Source organism: Pinus tabuliformis, chromosome Q (genome assembly GCF_031772625.1).
Source record: "Pinus tabuliformis cultivar Carrire ecotype Pingquan chromosome Q, CPIR1, whole genome shotgun sequence".
Taxonomy (NCBI): domain Eukaryota; kingdom Viridiplantae; phylum Streptophyta; class Pinopsida; order Pinales; family Pinaceae; genus Pinus; species Pinus tabuliformis.
The window spans coordinates 1,253,523,076-1,253,547,494 of NC_142296.1; the positions used below are offsets into that span (position 1 = coordinate 1,253,523,076).

The window sequence follows — 24,419 nt, forward strand, 5'->3', positions numbered from 1 at the left end:
ATTGTAACAACAAATGAATATGTTTTCTCAGTGTCATCATATCATTTTATCAAAGTTCATATATCTTTATTAATACTGTTATCAGTTACTTATTTATAATAATCCTATTTATACCTTAGTAACTCATATTATTATGACTAGAATTTATTTATAAATGTTTATACTTTATTTACGCATATTATACTTCTATTTATTCTTGTTGTACTTCCCTCAAAATTACACTTCCCCATAAAAAGAGGAGAAAAATGTAGCCGCAAGTAGTGTACAGGGCTCTTATATGGCATTGTAGAATGCCACAAGTCATGCCTATTTCCAAAAAAAATACAAGAGCTAGAAACTCTCAAATGAGAATATGAATATTAAACAAAAGTCCACTATACAAAGACTAGGTTGCCGCTTTGATTTCTGCTCATAAATATTCATAATACATTTTTCATTAATTATAACCAACGAAGTTTTACAACACCCCTGTTTAATCAAATCTTAGAATTTCTTATTTGATAGCTCATGACAAGCACCTCATAAATCAATATATTTCCCCTGGTCACAAGAGAGAACATAGCATTTTCATGCCAAATCTAGCAGCAGTTGGTGGTGAGTTTACAGGATGAAACCCCAAACTCCAAAAACATTCAATGAGAATGCTGAGGACTTCATCTCTAAAATCCTTTGTTCTTCACCAAGTAAAACAGCAATATGGCTAGAAAAATAATGAAAATTTTGAACAGGAGATTTCCAGCTGCAAAACAGAAATAACTAATTAGCTCGTATTGCCGCCAAAAACAGAACTCCACTTTACAAAGTACCTTTAAAAGAAAAGAGCAAGTCCTCACAAAGGGGAAGATATTGACACAACAAAAACAACCCCACCTTCGTGTCTTTGTTCTTCAAGTTCTGTCACCTTCAAACTTGAGTCTCCAGAAGCAGAAACCAATGCTCTGTGCATAAATCCATGGAATCTCAGATCGTTTGTGACTTGTCAGACTCTAATAATAAACATCATGCATTGTCCAAATAAAACTGATTAAATATAGCATAGGGAAATAAATCACATAATGGTCAACAACCACGGAAATTGGCTTTAGATGGATAGCCTGCAATATCATTTGATCTCCATTCACTGTCCATGATAAAGTAAAAATGAAGATGCTTCAAAATTCAAACTTAAAGCTACAGCTCCATGAACTCACCTTGAATCACGTGAAAACTCCATTGAAGTAACAAAGAACATATGAGCTCCTTTAACTTTTTGATATGGACGCATTTTGCCCACTTCGATTATAGAAATATCACCTTCACTTGTTCCACTGTGAAATCACTACCATATTAGACTAAACTTATAATTCAACCCCCTAAATATAAAATTGAATAAATAAAGAACAAACCATGCACCATTTTCCAACTGTGATGTAATAACTTTAATTTGATCCCTGCAAATTTACAACTTTGCGTGCTTTCTTAGTTGTTTAATGTGACATACCTTCAATAGTTATGGAATTCCCTAGGCATTCATAAGAAAAGGGACAAGCCCATATTGTCCACAAGGACAGAAATAATAATTAATAAGATTCAATGAATGATTGATAGGCAGTCAAGAAGTCTTGACATATGTATGGTATCCAGGAGATCGCTACGCTAATAGATGACACCCTACATAACAAATTTTAGTATAATTCTTTTTCGAGAAATGCTTGTAATTCACTGTGGCAAGCGTCCACCTTCCCGATATGAAAAAAAAAAAATCACTGAAGCGAAGCCATTTTGTAACATTCAACTAGTCAAGCTCCTTCACCTAAGAAGCCACAAGTGGGGGGTACTTATTCTGCCGAAGTCGCTCGGGACTTGCTGCTGACCTGAACCACCACTTTCATGAACAAAACAAGCATCAACACAAGTGGAGAACCTGTCACTGGAGAGACTTGAACCTCAGTGAGGGCAACCCTGCTTCCACTGGCCCAGCAAGCCACTGTTGACAGTTATTAGTCTAATTGATATTAATTAGATACAATAAATCTAATATGTAAATTCCAAACTTTTTCCTCAGGATTTAAGAAATAATCCATTCTTAATTTTCCCTCAGCTTACTAATTTCACGTAGTCCATGTTCCTCCTGTCCTGTTGATCCTTTTTACGGGATTTCAATTCTCTCGTTTAAACTTTACAAATCATTATTATGTCTAGTGAAAGAATCTAACAAAGTATGATTATGCAACATTTGTTAGATCTGTCCATACAAAAGAACTTTCATACCACAATAACCTTTGACTGGCAACAACTGATATCCCTCAAATGTTAAGGCAGAAATGGCAATGTCATGACATATGAATAATGTAAATTTGACAGACGATATCATAAGCTTCAAAAATAAGGATAGATGGAGACATGAAACTCAAATAATATAGGATAAATACTGCATAATGGACAATCCCTAGAAAGATTTGAAATGGCCTTGTGGGAGATCATTTATGAATTACAAAACCACGGCAACTTTATTTTAAGATTCATCCACAATATCCCAATGTCAATCATCATAATCATAAGTGGACTTTCAAAGATCACAATAGAAGATGGATTAGGCAGTGTCAAGATATCCTCTCGTAAGTCTACAATACTTGATTGGATGGTTCTTCATAGCATTTTAACAATTAAGGATCAACAAATCACAGTACCTTTACCCATGGATGTTTTATGGTTTGCCAAAATTGAAAATGATTAAGCATGTTAAGTGGAACTACATGTTTATCTGTGTTTTGAGAATGGATAGTTTCTTAATGCAGTGCTTTCTTTATTGCCTCTCTTCATTGGTAAGGGATCCTTTTAATTAATTAATGGCTGATATGATAGACTGAGAGGCAAGACAGTGTGTGGGATGTGATCAGATAAACAAGTTTTTCCTTCTTATGGAAACGATTTGGGAGAACAACTAGCTTTTCCTTCTGAATGTGCATTTTTGGAAGGATGTAGATAATCTTGAGAGACCAAAGCGCTCGCCCTCCTTGATTATGTAAAGAGAGGGAAAACTGTGTTACTGGTCTTGGCTCCAATGGCATATCATTCTTGGTGTATATTTTTGTTGTTTAGTAATGAAATATCAGATGCATTTCAAAAAATATTTGCCTCAAGTTGTTTTGGTACTTACGTTGCAAGAAATTTTCCATCAGATGAAATACTGAAGGCAGAAATTGGATTTTTCTCAATTACTTGTGCCCCAACTTTTTTCCAAGTATCTGTATCCCAATATGCAATGAGGCCCTTCTCACCTGCAAACAAATGCTCCAACTTAATATGAAATAGCTCAAAAACAAATGCCTCGGAAATATATTTTTCTTGTTGTATAGTAATTACAATTATCTGAATCCCACCTTGTTTCACAGTGATAAAAAGTAATGGTCTTACACCATCTCGAGAAAACCGACAGGATCCAAGTCCTTCGCCCTGGACAAATGAACAGAAGAAGACATGTTATCATGCATGCACAAGATAATTGCATGTCGTGTCAGTTCAAAGAAGAAAATCAATGCAATCATATTTTGCAAATAACTTGTTCACCTTGTCCACTGATAAGGAAGCTGCTGGAGCTGAAGTTGAAAGATTCCATATTCTGCAAGGACCACTGTCTCCTAGTGATGCAAGAAAAGTGCCATCCAAGCTGCAAATAGAAAATCAGTTCCATTCGTCAACTTTTGTGTCCATTAATCTTTCTACAAAGCTGGCACTGCGAATAAGAAAATTAGTAGTTGATAGTATACCTGAAAATAATTGATTTGAAATACAACAAAATAATGTTCCTTCTTTATGAAAAAGTTCTGTCAATAGTAAATCTGAGGATTCGTGTTTACCTGAAGTCCATATCTTTAATTGATTTATGAGCATCAGGTTGATCAAGGACAATTTTCAGACTTGGCCATTCAAAAACTCTCAAGTGTCCATCCTGCATCACATCAATGCCAAAATAATTAGATGAGGCAACCATTTCATATAATTCATTCTGTGGAGATCCCATACTCAATTTGATTTATCACATTGACAAGAGAGAAGTGTTTATTTTTTACAAGTATAAGGTCAACAATCTAAGCAATGAATCATACCATATAGGGCACCACCATAAGTAGACAAACACTCCTATAAAAAATGATCATTCCAAATTTACACTCTGGAGCTAACTTGCAAATAAAACAGACACGTTGCACTTTCAAGCAAAGAAGCTACAAGTTCTGATGACATTTCTGTATTATAGGCAAAATGTGCTTCTCTTTCACTTTGACAGGTAATAGTTACTCTCCATTATCTGAGATACATAACCACAAATTTCATCACCTACCTTAAGCCTAGAGTGTTAGCTCAACCAATTGGTGCCACTGTTGCTAGGACATTTTCGGTAATCTGGTGCATTGTGCAGGTCTCTGGTTCGATTCCCACAGAGTCAGGTACACGGAGTCTACGTTGCCCACTTTACACTGGGTATCATAATTGGAACAAGAAGAAGTGCCCGGGAATTTCCTGGGGATTTATTTCCAAGGAAAAAAACTCATCACCTAGCCATGTAGCTTAACATAGCACATGTATTTGTAACTTTTAAAGCATGTTCAAACCTTTTATAACGTTCTACTCCATGACCAATGATAAGTGCAAGCATACACCTTCTCTTAAGATTTAGTCCAGGTGTTGACAACTAATTGCTTTCACTGCCTCAAAACATGATATATGATTTCCAGGCATTAGAAGGTCTCAAATATACCCTTGATTTGCACTAGAGGGTATTTTATGGGCTATTATCGTGATTAGCTAGCTATTGACCAGCTTTTAAAAAAGGAATTTGCCAGTTAGCAGTTTTGTAAAATACTACCTTTTTTCAATGATTGATGCCACCTTTGTTACAATTGCCAGATATATTTAGTAATAATTAAATAATCTTCTTGTTTGCACATTCACTTGTAATAATGTATTTCTGTCAAGCCAAAAGCTTGAACCAACTCTACTTGTGTAAAACTTTTTAATTTCTTCAATTTTGTCATGTTACATAGAGACTCATTCACGAATTATTTAGCTTTGAAATAGTATTGTGAAATCTTATGGAGGAAATGTTGAGAGTCAACATTCTTGGGCAACAAAAAAAAGGCTGATTAATGTAACGAGGTTTGCATCTTAGCAATTAATACCATCTGAAAGGACCAAACAACACAATATATTAGATATAAATTTATTGAAATTCAGAATGCTCAAAAATCATGTTTGTTGGTTGTTTGTTGTGTGCTTATGTATTCTAATGCCTTGTCATTTCTAAGAAGACTTTATGGTTCTTGAATAAACAAGTTTTGAAAACCTGGTAAAAGATTCAGAGCATTAGTCTCACATACAAATAATACCAGTTGTTACACTCTGCACTTTGAATGATAGCAGTGCTATGGCATTATTTACCTAATGAATATTTAAAAGAAGACAAGCTAGAAACTGGAATAAAATGATGTAATCAAATAAGGAGATCAACAAAGCCACAGTAGTCGAAATTTCAGCATTATTTATCTAATGAATATTTAAAAGAAGACAAGCTAGAAACTGGAATAATACGATGTAATCAAATAAGGAGATCAACAAAGCCACAGTAGTCAAAATTTGATAAACAAAAAGGGGTTTAATTTATATGTGGACTCAAGTAGTACGCAATAACAAAAAAGCCAAGGCCCCTCCTTTGGAGCATGCATTTATCAAGGCCAAATTTGAAGAAGAAAGATTGTACTAAGGTCGATATTCAAGTCAGTCAAAATTAAAGAAAAGAAAATTATTATTTTTGAGTTCATGTAGGCTCCCGAAAGACAGCCCCACCATACGAATGGGTGTGACCCTTGGTCAAACCCACCTCCTTTGACCACTATTTATACACATTTGGCCTCCTCGTTTGGCAACCAATTCGGATCATAAAATATACATCTGTTTTCTGTTCACACGTGCAAAGGAGAAGGGAAGGAAGACCGAAGTTTGATTGAGCTCATTTGAGAGTCTGTTGACCACTGTTTGAACAAGTTTCTGAGGCTCTGTTGACCAAAATTCTGAGGCTGTTTGACCAAGATTTTCTGGGAAAGTTTGACCAAGTTCTGGGCAGTCTGGTTGACTGCAGTTTGACTAAGATTCTGATTTGTTGACCGACTAAAAGTCTGGGCAGCTTTGACTGCAGTTTGACCGAGTCTTTTGGCAGTTTGACCAAACTTCTGGACAGCAGGAAGCTGAAATTCAGCCTGTTGACTCAGGGTTGACTGAACTTGTGGGCAGCTGCAGGAGACTGAATTTAGCCCAGTTTGACCAGGTTTGAACTGTGTGGATTCTGCAGTCAGTTTGACCAAGTTTGACTAGAAAATCAGATTGAACTTTTGCTGAACTGAACTATTTCTTCTAGAAACAATTGCTACATTTTCTCCTGAGTTTGGGTTTCCCAGGAGAAAATTTTGGTGTCTACTATGCTTGGTCTTTCTACTATGATCTTTTCTGTTTCCATTATATTTACTGTTGAATTTTCTGTGTATAATTGCTTAATGATGTTCTGAAACACGCTGAAGTAAGACTCTATATCATTATAACTATAAGTAAATATCAGTGGCGGACAATTGTGCTTGTCTAAATTAGCATTAGAAAATCAACATGGTATCAAAGCTTTGGTGAAGAAGGGCTAGTTATGGATTGAAGATAACATCAAATGGATGTAAAGACCGCTTTCCTCAATGCAGTAGTTGAGGAAGATGAAGTGTAGATAAAACTACCTCATGGCTTTGAGGTACATGAGAAGGAATCTCATGTTTGCAAATTGAATAAAGCTTTGTACGGACCTTGGGCATTGTATTCTCAGATTGATGGATATCTAACGAGTCTTGGTTGATCTTGTTATTATATGACTTGTTTCTAACGGGAGCAAAAGGACTCACATGATAGAGGGAGCAGCAGTGGCAAAAGGATTTGCTTTTGTGACAAAGGAAGCAGTCAAGCCGTGCTTCAATGTCAAAGGGAGTTGACCTCCAAGTTTGAGATGAAGGATCTAGGTTTGATATATTACTTCCTTGGTCAAGGGAAGCATACTATTGAGATCCTTCAAAAAGATTTGGGATGATGGACTGCAAGTCCATGGACACTCCCATGGTGACAAATCTGAAGAAGTTGAGAGACTCTCATTCAGATTTGAGCAAAGGACCAACTGTCTAAGAGGATGACATAGGATTGAGAAAGTCAAACCAGATGTTCAGAGATGGGAAGTCTCTAAGAGCAGTATGCCTTCTATGAGTGGACCATGCCAAACAGTAAATATGCTTTATTGACTAGGAAGCAGCAATGGCAGAGAGAACAACCAGGTTTGCCACAGCGGGATCTGTTTCAAAGGGTACTCCAGTCTGGGTGACCAGAAAGCAGTTGTGGTGATGGATCCAGTGAAGGAAGACGGTCAGTCTATAGTTGAGCTGAGACATGCAGCACAACATGTGTTGAGTTACTAGCATGTCACAGTTAGATATGGATTGAGATATGTCTCAATTGATGAAGTACAGTTGCAGGGATATACAGATTCAGATTAAGCAGAGAGGGCAGAAGACAAGAAGAGCACATCAAGATGTTGTTTTAGTTTGGGTTCTGCAGGAAGCAAACATCTATCACACTCAGCATTGTGGACGCTGAGTATATTGCACCTAGTTTGGCGAGTTGTGAAGTAGTGTGGCTTCAAAAGTTGCTTGTAGGATTGGTTGACCACGTGCTAGAGATGATCGTGATGACAAATTGAAGCACATTGAGATCAAGTACCGAGGCATGGTACAGAAGGGAGCAGTATGGCTCCAGTAAATTCCTACAGACGAGTAGGATGCTAACATTCTCACAAAGCCTCTATCCTAGGGTAAAGTTTGTATAGGTCAGGGACAAGCTTGGAGTGGTTGAGAATGATTCCCTCAGTTAGAGGGAGTGTTGATGTTGTAGCATCAAGGGCAGACATTCTCCTTAGCTTAGGACATTGACACGTCAAGGGCATTGACCAAAAGCCATGAAATGTGGCTAGGGAGAATGGCCCAGAGAGAATCAAGGCCCGGAGTGCTCCCCTAGTCAGAAGGTTCTAACCATATTGCTAAGAGGTACTTGGCTAGTGGGTAGAGTGAGTGCCTTTAGCATCAGGCAAGTGTTTTACCATTCAATTGGCATGTAGGAATGGTAATTGGCCCAAGGTTTCACCATTTTTGGTCAAAGGTATTGACCTTGCTCCAAGTGACGACTTGTTGAGCTAGTGACCCAGGACTAGTCTTGTTGACCCTAGTCAGAAGGTTCTGACCATATCGCCAAAAGGTTTTTGGCTAGTGGGTGACTAGATCCATTTGCAAAGGGGATTTGACTAGTAGGTGACTAGATCCTTTGCATGATGCTGATGCAGGATGCTTTCCACATGGTTCTAGATTAGAACATGAAGTGGATGGATACATTAACATAGCTAGCTCATTCAATCTTTTCTTTGGATGGAGAAATTGTTCAGCAAAGAGGACATCTGAGAAAGTCAAAGTTGAATACCTCCCTAGCCAAGAGGGAGTGTTGATTTTTCGTGACTAGGGTCAATATTCAAGTTAGCCAAAATTAAAGAAACGAAAATTATTAATCTTGAGTTCATGTAGGCTCCAGTAAGACAGATTGGCCCCACCATACGAATGGGTGTGACCCTTGGTCAAACCCACCTCCTTTGACCACTATTTATACACATTCAACCTCCTCATTTGGCAACCAATTCGGATCATAAAATATACATTTGTTTAATGTTCACACCTGCAAAGGAGAAGGGAAGGAAGACAAAAGTTTGACTGAGCTTATTTGAGAGTATGTTGACCACTGTTTGACCGAATTTTTGAGACTCTATTGACCGAAATTATGAGGTTGTTTAACCGAATTTCTGAGGCTCTATTAACCAAAATTATGAGGCCGTTTGACCAAATTTTCGAGGCTCTATTGACCGAAATTCTAAGGTTGTTTGACCAAGATTTTCTGGGCAAGTTTGACCAAGTTTTGGGCAACTTGTTTGACTGCAGTTTGACCGAGATTTTGATTTGTTGACCAAGTAATACTATGGGTAGCTTTGAACACAGTTTGACTGTGTAGTTTGACAGTCTTTGGCCAGTTTGAATGAACTTCTAGACAGCAGCAAGAGGTCGAAATTCGACCTATGGACTTAGGGTTGACCAAATTTGTGGGCAGCTGCGGGAGGTCGAATTTAGGCCAATTTGACCAAGTTTAACCTGTTTGGATTACGTGATCAGTTTGATCAAGTTTGACTATAAAATCATATTGTACTTTTGTTGAACTAAACTATTTCTCCTAGAAAAGATTGTTGGTTTTCTCTCGAGTTTGGGTTTCCCAAGTGAAAATTTTGGTGTCTATTATGCATGGCCTTTCTATTGTGATCTTTACTATTTCGTTGCATCTATTGTTGAATTTTTTGAGTATAATTGCTTAATGGTGTTCTGAAATATGCTAAAGTAAGATTGTATATCATTAGAAGTAATTATTGTTGAAAATAGTAGCGAGAAATGTCCTTCTTTAACTTGTGTCTTAGTCAAAGAGACCAAGAAGCAGTTTTCCTTAGGATGGACAAGTTCCTAAAAATTAGGGTGAGTTCCTATAAGTTAGGACAGTTCATGAAGCAGTTTGACTGATATGCAGGAGTGGGAGGCTCAGTTTGTTGTCTTCTAGTGCGAGTTAGATTTGGGAGAAGGACGAGTGATTGAGTATCAAGTTCTAAATTGAGACGAGAAGAGTTACATGAGTTAGTTGCACTTAGTTAACTCATCAATCACAAATCGACTTCCTAAAATACAACTTGCCAGATTTAGCCTATGTGATTTGCTTATAAGAAGGACGAAGGCACCATTGTACATCATTGTTTTGTGAGCACGAGTTGGTGAGACAAAGCAATAGAGAGAACAAGTTTGTGTGTGTGAGCTTGTGAGAGGAAGAGTGTGCAAGAGAAGCTTGCACATAGATTTGAGGAGGAATTTCCCTTGGGATTTGAGCCAGCATTTTGGGAGAATTCCCTAAATAATAGGAGCAACCTATGCACATCGAAATAGGGAGGCAAGATTAGGCTACTTGCAAGTGTTTCAAGCCTAGTTCAAGCAGGGAGAACCATTGTGTTTTTTGTTCATATAATATCCAAAAGTTCCATAACGCTACAGTTACTAAGATACCAACCCAACTAATCACCACGAACCTGTGGAACTAATCCTTGAATAGGAAGAGGATGCACAAGCAGGATCGACCAAAGGGAGAGGAAAGGAGACTCAAGTTGGGAGAGATAAATATTGTATTATAAGAGATCTATTGTTCATGCTTCTATCAATAAATTTCTCAAACAAGCAAAGGGTTTTCCCAATTGGGTTCCCTAGAATTTTTTGTCTTGATTATTGAGTGACATTGTTTATTTATGTTCCTATTTCGCTACAAATAAGTAGAGATAATTTGTGTCCTAATGAAAAGAAACTAGCTTTCAGATTGTTCATTAGAGCAATTGTAGATTTTCGTGGATTTTCTACATGGTATCAGAGCAAGGAATGGAATAAAGACCAGCACAATTCACAAGTGCAAATATAGTAAGGCGAAGGACAGATAAGGGAGCCACAGCCTAGAGGAGTCTTTCCAAAGGAAGAAAGGACGAATCAGTGTTATATTTTCTGTGATTGGATGGTCGAGACTAGGCAGAGTGTTGGCCGAGTTTTAGTGGTTATTTTGGGCATGAGTTCATGGCAATAATCTTTGTGTTTAAGTCGAGTTTCCTCTAAGGTCTGGAGCAAGGCCGAGTCCCTTGAGGCTTGAAGAGTGTTGGGCAGTACGTATGTTATACCTATTCTGAAGCTATAAAAGGAGGCTGAGATACCAGGAGTTATAGCGAAGAGGAAGGGTGGCTTTAAGTGAGGTCTACGCAGATGTTTGGAGGCAAACAAACGGCTAATGTACAGCTATACAAGAAGCTCTAACCAAACCGAAAAACTTCAGTACATGCTACAGAACCGTGAAGCACTTAAGGACAGAAACTGGTCATTCCTTAAAGGTATGCTTTGTTCCTTCATGTTGATGTTTTGCTAGGTTGGTAGAGGTCTTGTTTGGATAGAAGTGGGCAGCTCATGTACAAGTTGGAGGACTGTTAGAGGGCTACAAGAAGAGCCCTAAGTTCAGTTTTTGTGAAGGACTACAAGACTGATAGGAGAGGCAAAATTATTTGAGCCCTAAGTACAGCTTCTTGTGAAGGATTACAAGGTTGTTAGTGGACAGGTGTTGGAGATCTCTAGGGAAGAAGGATGGCGTACCAAGGATTGAGAGCAGATCACTGTTTAGAGGGAGCATCTGAAGCATAAAACTTTTGGATAGACAGTAATATATATAGAAATATTTATTAATAAGATGAATTACAAATGATGATTGATTACAATGGGGTTCCTGGCTTATATACCGCCACGGACACCCTTTGGGAAAGGGCATGATCTTATGATCGTGCCCTTTCGTCTAATTAAAATTCAAATTAAATAATAACCCTAAAATTAACTAATTTTTTACATAACATTGCCTTCCTCTCGAAAGAATGCTTTGTCCTCAAAGCATAAGTAACGACGGATGTTGTTGAAGAATGATTCATTCTCCCAAGAAACGTCTTCTTCAGCAAGTCCTTCCACTTGATTATATATTCCAAGATGATCAAGGTCCCACACTTTAAAAGGTCTTGGATTAATCTCTCAATTTCCGTTTTTTGGAGATGTGGATATCGGTATGGCTTGATGTTGATGGGGTCTGACCCTGCCTTGACTTCTATTGTATGCTCAATTTCCCTATTAGGCGGCATCTTCATAGGTAGGTCTTGAAATACTTTTTCATGCTTCTGAATCATATCTTGTATCTCTAGTGACTCTTCCCTGGTCATATTTGCAGATAACATTTCTAACTGGTGACATTGTACTGCATAAGCAGGTGCTCTTCTTCGACTCAGCTTCATCATCTGAGATGATGATACAACTTGATTTTCGGGTGCTTGGAATCCGTGTAGTTTGTACTTCTGACCTCCCCATTTGAATTTTATAAATTGTACTTGATGGTTGGCGGCATAAGTACCTAAAGTTCGTAGCCATTGGATACCTAAGACTACATCTACTCCTCCTAACGGTACCGTGAAGAATGGAGACTCTAGATTAAAGTCTTGAATCTGCAAATTGACCTTATGGCATTTCCCTACCTTTTCAATCTTCTTACCATTAGCTACCATCACTTTCATGTTTGGTAAGGGAAATGAAAAAATATTGAGTCTCCTTGCCACGGTTGCATCTAAAAAATTGTGTGTGCTACCCGAGTCGATGAGAACCACTACGTTGTTCTTCTTTATGTGTCCTTTTAACTTTAAAGTCTGAGGTTGTGATATACCTGTCATAGCTGATAATGACACTTGCGGAATACTTCCGTCATCTAATTCTGGTGAGAATTCTGGGGCGTCTTCTATGTCTTCTATGTCATAATCTTCACTGTTTGAATCATTGGTTGCTTCACAATTATATAGGTTCTTTGGTTCTTTTCCTTTAGCACATCTATGTTTGGGGTCCCATTTCTCACCACAGCGTTTACATTTACCCTCTTTTATCCTTTGTATTTCCACATTAGATTTTTCATCTTCACGACGATGTGGTGGAACATATCTTGTATTATTTGAGTCCACATACTGGGGTATCCTTTGTCTTGCATAAGTTTTTTCCGCTTTTGACCAAAATATTGGTTCGGATTTCTTTTCGGCTGTTTTTGCTTTTCGTCTTGCTACTTCTATAGATGTAATGTCATGCATCTCAAGTTCTGCTTGTAAATGGGTTTTGAGTCCCGAGATGTATGACGGAATTAGACGAGATTCTGATAACCCAGGTACTCGTGTTACTAAGGTCTCCCATTCTTGAGTGTATTCGTCCACACTTCCTTTTTGTCGTAACTTGATGAGTTTTGAAAAGAACTCTTCTTCTCTTACACCTTGGAATCTTTTAAAGAATGCATCTTTAAATTTTCTCCAGCTAATGACGTGTGTTGTTTTTTTCCACCACATATACCAGTTATATGCTTCTCCTTCCATTTTCATGGATGCATGCCTGAGCTTTTCGTCATCGTCATTGATGTCATATATCTCAAAGTATTCTTCTGCTTTATTTATCCATGCAACATTGTTTTTTTCGTTTCCATCGAATTTAGGCATCTCGACTTTTGCCCTTCGCTGGTATGTTGCTAATGGTTGAGCGAAAAAAGGGTGTTGATTGGTAAAGTTATCCCAGAGTTGCTTGTTTGTAAAGGCTGTGTTACTCGCTTCTTGGTGGGGTGTCGCTGATTTTTTTGGGGATTCAACTTTTTCATGAGAGTCTGTTGACTTTGTTGAATCTGACGAGATGTGTTCTTGATTCTCTTCACCTTCTTTTAGTAGTTGTTCGGGTGTACAATTCGACCTTTTACACAGAATTTTCAGCATTGTTAAGACCTCTCTGATGCCTGCTTTTGTCTGAACATGGTAATTTTCCATCTTTATTTCTATTCGATTTGTCGTATCGTGAAGATTTTTTATTTCATCAGCTTGCTATTTATCTTATGCTCTGCATCCAACAATTTTTTTTGGAAATCCGCCATTGTCATTGTCGACATTGAGCGGGTTTGCGGGGGCATGTATTTATTTGCCAGCTAAAATATTTTTCCTCCCTATTTTTTTTTTAATTAGCTAAAATAAATTTTATACATATAAATTTTAATTAATTAAAATAAATTTAATTAATTAAATTAACTTATATATATATATATATAACTAACTTTTAATTAATTAAAATAATTTTAATTAATTAAATTAACTTTCTATATATATATATATATATATATATATATATATATATATATATATATATATATATATATATATATATATATATATATATATATATATATATATATATATATATATATATATATATATATATATATATATATATATATATATATATATATATTATATATATATATATATATATATGTTAACCGTTATATATAATTTGCCGATATAAATATATATTATATATTTCTACCCGAAGAGTCACGTTCACTGATAGAACCTTTTGACCGTTCAAAAAAAATATCGCGCAGTTTATCACCGCAGTCTTTTAACGGATGCTACGGGTCGATGGTGGGTGTGAACAGGTGACTGGCGGAAGGCGGAAATGGACGGGATAAGTCTGGACAGCGGACGGATGGGGACGGTTATGTCAAAGACTGCGGACGGAAGTTGAGTTTTTTGCGACAGCGTGAGGTGGACGCCAGGAGTTGACGCAGGTGGGATGCACGCTAGCGGACAGGAGTAATAAAGGGAGTAACGGGCAGCCAACTATGGTTGGCTGGAGCGCTGCCGGGCAGAAGGATTGGAACAGTGGTGCGGATGGGAGAACGGTGGCTGCGTGCAAGGTGGTGACCTATGCAACGAGAATTTGTCCAGAGGATCGAATCCGCTCTGATACCAATGAAGCATAAAACTTCTGGATAGACAGTAATATATATAGAAATATTTTATTAATAAGATGAATTACAGATGATGATTGATTACAATGGGGTTCCTGGCTTATATACCGCCACGGACACCCTTTGGGAAAGGGCATGATCTTATGATCGTGCCCTTTCGTCTAATTAAAATTAAAATTAAATAATAACCCTAAAATTAACTAATTTTTTACATAACAGCATCAAACTTTGTTCCATGGAAAGGGAGGATCATGATAGTGTTGGAAGATAATGGGGTGGGAGAGTTCATCAAGCAGGCGATAGCGCCACTTCAATATCCCCAGCAATTGGCCCAACATAATAAGAATGATATCAAGGCAAGAAGGCTTATTCTAGAAGGGGTCAGAGATCATATAGTAGCTCATATCCCTGAGAAGAAGACAGCATGTGAGATGTTCAATGCCATCTTAAAACTATATCAAAGTACCAGTGATACCAGGAAGGTTGTGGGGTATCCAGATGAGCAAGGATGAGCACATTGTCACATGTTTGTCAAGGTTCACTCAAGTACAAGATGAACTAGTTGGTGTGGGCGTGATTGTATCTAATCATGACCTTGTGAGTTTTGCCTTACTTGGAGTTCACAAGTCTTGGCAGGCCTTCCAGGATGTTGTTAGTGAGAGAGAGAATTTTCCCAATTGGGAAAGGTTTTGGACTGACTACATTCAAGAAGAGATCCGTAGAGGGACTAGAGATGGTAGATCAGTTACAACAGTGGATAAGGAGAACCTTGCCCTAGCAAGAAAGGCTAAGAGCAAGAAGGGCCAAGGAGAGGTCGACTCCAGTCAGAAGGGCAAGAAGAAGGATCTAAAGAAGATAAAGTGCTTACATTGCCAAGAGTTCAGACATTATGCCACTAAGTGTCCTTAGTGGAAGGAGTCCAGTAAAGATCTTGTAGCTGCATCAGCAAAGATACATGCATTTTCTGCCTAGTTCGAGAACGATTTCTCTATGATTGCTTGCATGGAAAGCTCAGCAGATAGCAGTATATGGTATATTGATTTAGGAGCATCCTTCCACATGACCAGGAACAAGAAGAGTTTCAGCCACCTGAAAGAGAAGGACATGCAGTTTCAAATTGAACTAGGAGATGATGGTTAGTATGCAGCTAGAGGAGTTGAAACTGTCAATTTTTAGAGGGAGTTAGGTAATCCTCTTCATCTCAAAGAAGTTCTCTATGTTCCAAGATTGAGGCAGAATCTTGTTTCGGTAGCTACCCTTGAGGACAAGGAATATGACATCGTCTTCAGCAGAGTTAAGGCATACCTCCAGCACTTAGCTTCTGGATGCAAGACGCAGATAGGTGTGAGGATGAAGAATCTCTACAAGTTGTAGGTAGAGACAGATGCAGCATTGAGAAGCAAGGCGAGGAGTTCTCAGAGTAGAGATGTGGTGGTTGATTGAGAGTAGGATAGACCTCTCAAGATGCAGCCTCAGTCAGTATCTCAGTTTGAGTCTAAGCTAATTGGCAGTTGCACTGACCAGCAGGATGAAGAGGAGCATAGCGCAGGGCGAGTGGAGGCAGCCACTTGTTTAATTTCCATGACCTTGGGTCTAGGTTAGAGCCTTAAAATCACTGACGCTACCAAATCAAGAATCTCAACCATAAACTACTTTGCACAATAGAAATATAAAGTAGTAAATCTAATATGCACAATATACACAGTTTTAAACAAGATTGTACAATAATGTACAACCACCAATCTTCATTATATTAAACCAAATTCTGAATAATACAATAGTCTATGGTATACAAGATACAATGACAAACGTCGTTGCAACTTCTATGTCGTATCTTGTCCTGTCGGTCCTTCCCTCTCGTTCTGCTCACTAGTAGTGCCTTAGTCCATCAAGGCATCTACACATCGAGACTCCAAGAGGATTGCCTCTTATCACTACCGCAAGTCACGTCTACTACAATGAACACAGGCTCATCAAACTACTCTCTAGGTTCGCCAATACTCGAGCTCCAATCTGCCTTCTAGTAGCCTCTTTCGTCCATCAAAGAGCTACACATAAGGTTGCAATACTACACCCAATCACTCACCAACAACGTCCTTCTTGTCTACTGCTCTAGGGCTACTTTGGGTATCCAACACGCTGCCCTCCAATCAGCTCTAAGGCACCCAATCAATCACTGTCAATAATGCTCCTAGTATGACACTTCACTGCCTCAGAATGTCATACACATGGCATCAACAGGCTGCTCAACAAACTAATCCAATCTGGTCACAAACTTGACCCAATACACCTCTCCAAAACGATGTTGTCCTCTTCTTGCACTTGTTGTCACTGTACCACTGGTTAGGGCACACAATGTTGCCCTCCACCCACACACAGTGAGCAATATAAGTCTATTAAGGTTGTGATCTTCCAAGGAGAGACTCTCCATACCTATGTTGCCCCAAATCTAGGCTTAACCCTTCAACACTGCGCGTAGAAACAACTGAGCTAGTCTGGTTGGCTCTATACGGCCTAGGCTTAACCCTTCAACACTGCGCGTAGAAACAACTTAGCTATGGCCTACGGCCTAGCACAGCAGCTGCTTTAGGCCAACGGCCTCCCTCAAATCACCCCAAATAACCCTTAACACAACTATGTTTTGTCTTTTAGCCCTGCGACCTTCACTACCCAGCCTTTCTGCACTAGACCACACTTGAAACAGCCCTTTCGGATCTACTTTAGCCCATAAAACAATCCTGCAAAGAGTCTGAACTCCTGCCCAAAAACTCGGCCTCAAACACAGGCCCTTCACGTTGTTCCTTGGCCTCCTTACACGCTGTCCCAAGTCCTCTTCTACTGCGGGTAGGTCTCTCCAAATTTCAAATCTCTCTTCGAGATGTATTGCCAAAAGATGGATGCTCTAAAACACTTTTATACACATACAAGGGCTCAACGAATTGATGAGGAGACCCATCTGTTGGATTGCTTTTACACCAAGCCTACATGACTTGGTAACCAATAATTACTTTGTCAACTTCAAAAATCCATTTCTCTCTAACGACAACTCGGATTCGAACAATTCTCGATGAGTTGGAATCGTATTGTCGAGCACTATCATCCTCATCTATCACATGTCGTACCTCCATCACAGTTTTGGCCCAAATCACGATGTTTTCAACTGTCACTTTTGCTTGCTTTCACTTTAATTATTGTCGTTTTCATGTTATCTTCGTTAAGGCATGTGTCGCTTTCACTCTCATCCGCATATCACAAGTGTCGTTTCTCCTTTTCTCTTCATATAGTAAATGTTGTCTTTTCGCATGTTAGCTGTTGCATAAAGTGTATAAGCTTGCTTTGGTGGTTTCAAGGGGTTACCATTGTGTAAATGAGTTGATCCATCCATGTAAACATTCATTGCACTCATTCCCAAAGTTTTAAGCACTGTCGCACAAGTGTTGTCACGGTCGTCACAAAGTGTATCTTTAGTGTCGCACTTGTCGTAACTCGTTGCAAAGTTGTCGCACTGAGGGAAGTATGGTGTTCACGTATCCTGGATGATCTATGTTGTTGTATCGTCAAGTGTTCTAAGTGTATGATCACAGTGAAGTGTATGATCACAGTGAAGTCATATCATTGTTCACATCAGTTTCATTGATCCCACACTTAGCCAAATTCCATAAATTTCCCAGCAATTTAGCTACATCTGGCCCTCCTCAACTGCGCATTACGTAGTTCCAGCCCTCAAGCTGCAACCCTGCCCCTTGACACTGCGCAATATGCAGTTCCTACCTCCCCGGACCGCACAGTTTCAGTGCTCAAGCCCGGACCTTCGCCTCCAAAATTGCACAATTTAGCCCCCAGCCTGGCCCCAACTGCACATTGCGCAGTCTCTGAGCTCAAGCCCAACCTTTGAACTCCTTAACTGTATCATTACGTAATCACCAAGTCTGCTTTGCCTTCTAAAACTACACAGTTGGTTGAATCAATGCAAAACCCCTTAGCCTGACTCACTAAGTCCCAAAACTGTGCAATTTCCCTACTCAGTCCAGCCTAATCTACGCATTGTGCAGTCTCATAGCTCAAGCCTGATTCGTGACTGCCTGAACTGCGCAATTGCACGATCACTTAGTCTCTCCCTCAGCCTGCCACCCGATTCCAGCTTAGTCAGTGGTTCATCATGCAGCAGCTTAGACTAGGGATTTATCTAACTGATGTCATTAAGTCATGAGTGGATTGCAGATGCAGGTATTTTATCATGCTACGGCAAGATGATGAAGTAGATGGAGAAGGAGAACATCTAAGGAGTTAAGGAGATAAGATGGTCATCAAGCAAGAAGACGAAGGAACAATGGACTATAACAGAAGATGGAAGATCAAGACTACATTCAAGACTCCTTATCTTCATGTCATAAGGAGGAGGAAGGAGAAGAACATGCAGCATCTTCTCAAGAAGACATGTAGCAAGTAGCAGCAGAAGTGGCTTGACATTGCCATGTCATCAAGTAGTCCATGTCAGCAATGTCATGTCATGTCATGTCATGAGTTGTCATATGCCACATCATTATTATGGATCATGTAATTTCTTATTCGAAAATATATTGTAAAGTGGAAGTCCAAAGGGCATGTACAGAAGATGAAGAGTCATTAAAGTCGAAAAGTCATAGGAAGTCGAACAGTCATGAGTGTAGTCAAAGAGTCACAAGGAAGGTGAAGCATCACCTCCCCATTGGTTATATATACACCCTCATTGTATGAGCAGAGGACTTTTCACCTTGGCTCCTCCCGCAAGGCATTAGAGAGAACTATCATGGAAGCAATCAAAGCTATGTTGCATGATCAGAAATTGCCAAAGTTTCTATGGGGAGAAGTTGCGAACACAGTTGTCTATGTTCAAAATAGATCTCCTCATCGTGCCCTAAACAACAAGACTCCTGAAGAAGTATTCACTGGCGAGAAGCCCGAAGTTGGGCACCTGAGGATCTTTGGTTGTCCTATCTACTTCCATGTCCCAAAAGAGAAAAGGAACAAGTTGGAAGCTTCAAGTAAGAAAGGTATATTTGTTGGTTATTGTGAGAATTCTAAAGCTTACAGAATATACGTACCTAGTCAAAGAAATATAGAATTTAGTAGGGATGTAACATTTGATGAAGATGCAGCTCTTGGAAAAGCAAGAGACACTCCTCTTCCTCCTGCTAATGTTGATAGTCAAGATGATGTATTTGAAATACAAGAAGATCTTGAAGCTAAAACTGATCTTGTTGATGAACCCATGGAGCCCATGGATCCTTTGGATCCTCCTCCATGTGATCCTCCTTCTAAAAGGAGACCTTTATGGCTTCATGACACTCTTCAAGATGTTGATAAACATGCTGCCCCTAGAGGAACTTTCAAAGAAAGCAAGAAACCTTGCCGGTTCCAAGGATATGTTGTAGCCATGAGCAACATTATTCAAGTTGAACCGTGCACTTTTGAAGAAGTTGTAAAGGCCCAAGTGTGGAAAGATGCAATGGCTGAAGAATATGAATCCATCATTCATAATGATGTATGGGAAGTGGTTCCAAGACCCTAAGGTAAATTGTTGTATCTTCTAAATGGTTGTATAAAATTAAACATGGTGTTGATGGCAGTATTGAAAAATATAAAGCTAGATTTGTGGCTAGAGGTTTCTCTCAGAAAGAGGGAATAGACTATGATGAAATTTTTGCACTTGTTGCCCATTACACCACCATCCGATCTATTGTAGCTCTAGTTGCTAGCCAAGGATGGTATCTTCACCAAATGGATGTGAAGACTGATTTTTTGCATGGCTTACTTAAAAAAGAAGTATTTGTGGAGCAACCACAAGGCTATGAAGTGCATCATCCAAAAACGCGTGTGTAGGCTGAAGAAAGCCCTCTATGGTTTGAAGCAAGCTCCAAGAGCTTGGTATGCTCACATAGATAGCTTCTTGATGAAGCTTGGTTTTACCAGAAGCAATGCGGATCCAAATCTTTACTTCAAGACAGTCCAAGGTTTGCCTTTGATTTTGGTATTGTACGTTGATGATTTATTTATGACTGGTAGTGAACCTCTTATTCTCTAGTGTAAGAGGGAGTTAGCTTCTGAATTTGAAATGAAAGATCTTGGTTTGATGCACTACTTTCTGGCCCTGGAGGTACGGCAGAAATCTAGTGATATTTTCCTTTCTTGAGGAAAATATGTTGTCAAACTACTAGAAAGTTTTGGCATGATTGAGTGTAAATCCATGAATACTCCAATGGAAATGAATTTCAAGAAGCTTTGTGGTAAAGCTACAGGACCTAATTTGGCTAATCCTTTTGAGTACTGTCAACTAATTGGGGCATTGATGTTCTTAGTGAACACTAGACCAGATATATGCTTTGCGGTCAATACTTTGAGTCAATACATGATTAAGCCTGGTCATGCACACTAGGTTTCTGCAAAGCATGTGTTGAGGTACCTGGATGGGACCATTAATCTTGAATTGAGATATACTATCGAAGATGTAAGGCTACATGGATAAATTGATGTTGGTAACTCTACAGACAAAAAGAGCACATCAAGGTGTTGCTTCAGCTTAGGATTTGCCATGATATCATGGATGAGCAGAAAGCAAAAGTATGTTGCCCTTAGCAGTAGCACGGCTGAAGCAAAATACATTGTTACTAGCATGGCTAGTTGTGAGGCAGTATGGCTAAGGAAGCTCTTTGGAGAGCTATTTGAGCAAGTATTGGATGCTACAATAATTTACTGTGACAATAAGAGTGGGATTCGACTCGCTGAAAATCCCGTGTTCTATGACAAGTCCAAACACATTGAGATCAAATATCACTATATCCGAGATATGGTGCAAAGAGGAGCACTAAGACTTCATCATATAGTGATCGATGACCAGATTGCCAACATTCTTACCAAGCCTTTGCCGAAAGTAAAGTTCTTGGTTTTTAGAGAGCAGTTTGGACTAACAGATGTGACCCTTCCTCGAGAGGGTGGTCATGGATGATAAGCCTTGGATGTGCGAGATCCTTGTCATGTGTTGACAAGTGGATCCCCCCAAGTAGTGATGAGCCTTGCATGTGTGAGATCCTTGTCATGTGTTGACAAGTGGATCCCCCCAAGTGTGTATAGGGTGATGGATGTATCTCCCCTATGATAATTCTTCTTCATTAGATTGTATCATCATTGTTCCAAAGCAGAAATAGAAAAGATCCTTGTATCCGAAAGAAATTCCTCCCTAGCTGAAAGGGAGTGTTGAAACTGTCGTAGCCTATCTAGAGTCTAGACTGTTTTTTTGCCCTGAAAATCATGGAAATCCTGGCAATATTTTGATAAAATCTGGCAAGGATTTTTGTAAATCCAGGTTATAACTGTCAAACTTTAATATTTCAAGTGCCCTAGAGGTTTTTGATGGTGCTAAATCCATTTCCACCATCAAAAACATGATTCCAACACTGCTACAGCAAGATTTGTTAAAAAAAATTGCCCGGATTCCCACCACTTTTGGTCGTCCGAGCAATTCCTCCGCATCACTAAATGACGTCGCTGAAAATTGATAACTATGGGATGAATTTCCTTGAATAGAATTTCATTTCTGACCTTTCTAAAGTGACTTTCTAAAAATAGAAAGTCATGTCTATCTTTGCAACCATGACTTTCCAAAAATAGTAAATCAACTTCCATCAATTTGTAATCATATATACATGATGGAAATTCACTTAACTTGTCCTTAATCAATCTCAATTGTTTAATTTTTAACTTAATCATCAATATTATTATTATTATTACTATTATCTTCTATGATATTATTATATTATTATCAAAAATAAATTCAAGTCTCTCAATCATGAGACTCAATCATGTCATATGTAAGTCCCCTCAATTAATGCATATATTACTCTCTCTCTCTTAATGGATTCATTCCTCTCTCTCTTTAATGCTTTACGCACCTCCTACACTCTCTTACACACTTTAATGACTCGTCATAAAAAGATTCCTCTTACACCTCGTTAATGCATAAGTTACACTTCTCTCCTAAATGCATAAGTTACACTGCTCTCCTTTATGGCATAGGTTACACTCCTATTTTGGCATATGCAACTCCTCCTCAAGGAGTAAGAATCACTCCCTCATGAATTCGACCTCCTTTCTATTCCTATATATTTGTGCCTGTCATCCTCACTTGACACACTTACTTGTGCTTGTGAAAGGAGAATTCGAACTTGAGAAAGAGAGAATTGGAGAGTCTAGAGGAAGATTGAGAAAGAGAGAAAGAGTCTTGAAGAGCAAGAGAAGATCTTGGAGAGCCAAAGTGATTCAGTGTTTGCATCAGCTACTGTTATCAGAGACCACCTTCAGATTTGGGTGAACTTCTTCATTCTCTCATTGTACGAAGAGCAAGAGAAGATCTTGGAGAGCCAAAGTGATTTAGTGTTTGCATCAGCTACTGTTATCAGAGACCTTCTTCAGATTTGGGTGAACTTCTTCATTCTCTCATTGTACTTTGTATCACTGTTGAACAATTGATTTCTAATAGAAGAAGAATCTGGTTGGGTTTTCCCCTTGTGGCTTTTGCCTTGGTCATTGACCTAACTTCTCTATGTCTCAATGATTTCTTGGTTGTCTTCCATTGTGCATATGGTTTATGTTCTATCTACAATTACTTAACTTATTTTGCAGCATAAAGTTTTGGATTTAAGTGATTGTAACAGCACTGAACATCAAAATTTCAACAAACACTACTTTTGTCTTCTCATCCTTTCCTTCTTTGTTGTGTTATCGGCGCCTTTGCTTGGCTGCAATTTTCTTTCACTCTGCTTGATCTAGAATGTATATGTTGTTTGGTCTTCTTGTGGTTGTTGCAACCAATCTTCTTGAGTCTTCTTCTCTGATTTCGCACTTCCAGGAATCAAACAAGAGATTATACCCTTACTCACACATCTTGCCAACACTTCGAAGATTGTGCTTCAAATCCTTAACTAGTAAAACATTTTGTGCTTTCATACGTTCATTTCCAAGATTTTATACCTTTTCCAAGTATCTTGATAGAAGAGTTATCTCCAAACGCAACACCACTGCTTTTTTCTCTTAGGCTGACAAATTTGTTTTGATCTCTAGTCATATGTGTTGAGCATCCATTGTTTATGTACCATTCATCTTCTTTATCTCCAACGATTAAAGCTAGATTGCAATTCTCCTTCTTCCTCTTCTCCCATGTCATATAGTTGACTTCTCTATCTGCATGATTGGAGCATTCTCTTTCACAAGCATGCTGTTAAGTTATGGTATGTTCTATGCTTATAACAGTTTACTTCTTTTTCTTATTATATTCCACAGATTAGCAATCACATGAACATAAAGTAAAGTGCAGATAGAACATTAAACGATCGACAGAAAACAAGCCAAGACAAGAGACACAAGATGTGGCGGCTAGCCAGGGACAAACCCCACAATGTGTGGGGAAACCCTTTGATCAAATCTTCTTTTATCTTCAATAATTCAGCAAAGAGAAATAGTACAATAAATCTGATTCATATCAGCAGTAGCAAACCCTAGATCAGCAGCATCAGCATTAGCGGCTTCATTATCAAACTAGGGCAGACGATATCTCACAAACTGACCGTCGGATTGACTTCATTCCACCACCAAAAGTTTCGGCTTCCAGAGGAGGTTCAGATGAACCTACAGCGTAGTTCAAATGAGGAGATCTTCTAAGCCACGCAGGTCAATTTTTACTTCTGCAGTTGCAGCTTCAGTTTCAGCAGTTTCCGGCTTCAAACTAGGGCAGTCGATATCTTGCAAACCGTTCATCGGATTGACTTCATTCCACCACCAAAAGTTGCGGCTTGCAGAGGAGGTTCAGATGAACCTATAGCGCAGTTCCAAAGAGGAGATCTTCTAGGCCACGCAAGTCAATCTTTACTTCTGCA

The 24,419-nt window shown here is 38.8% G+C and overlaps 1 protein-coding gene across 1 annotated transcript in view; it reads right to left on the reverse strand.

Annotated features, from left to right (window-relative positions):
• Nucleotides 1–416: 416 nt before the first annotated feature.
• Nucleotides 417–24,419, reverse strand: part of LOC149224356 (SEC12-like protein 2) — a gene marked incomplete at its 5' end in the record, with an annotated part of 70,613 nt that continues 46,610 nt past the window's right edge. Inside the window, 7 exons of the mRNA XM_089386100.1 lie at nt 417–739; nt 871–938; nt 1,191–1,307; nt 3,140–3,260; nt 3,363–3,435; nt 3,550–3,649; nt 3,840–3,931. Coding sequence (XP_089242226.1) covers nt 660–739; nt 871–938; nt 1,191–1,307; nt 3,140–3,260; nt 3,363–3,435; nt 3,550–3,649; nt 3,840–3,931 — 651 coding nt within the window. The remainder of the gene's footprint in view (nt 740–870; nt 939–1,190; nt 1,308–3,139; nt 3,261–3,362; nt 3,436–3,549; nt 3,650–3,839; nt 3,932–24,419) is intronic.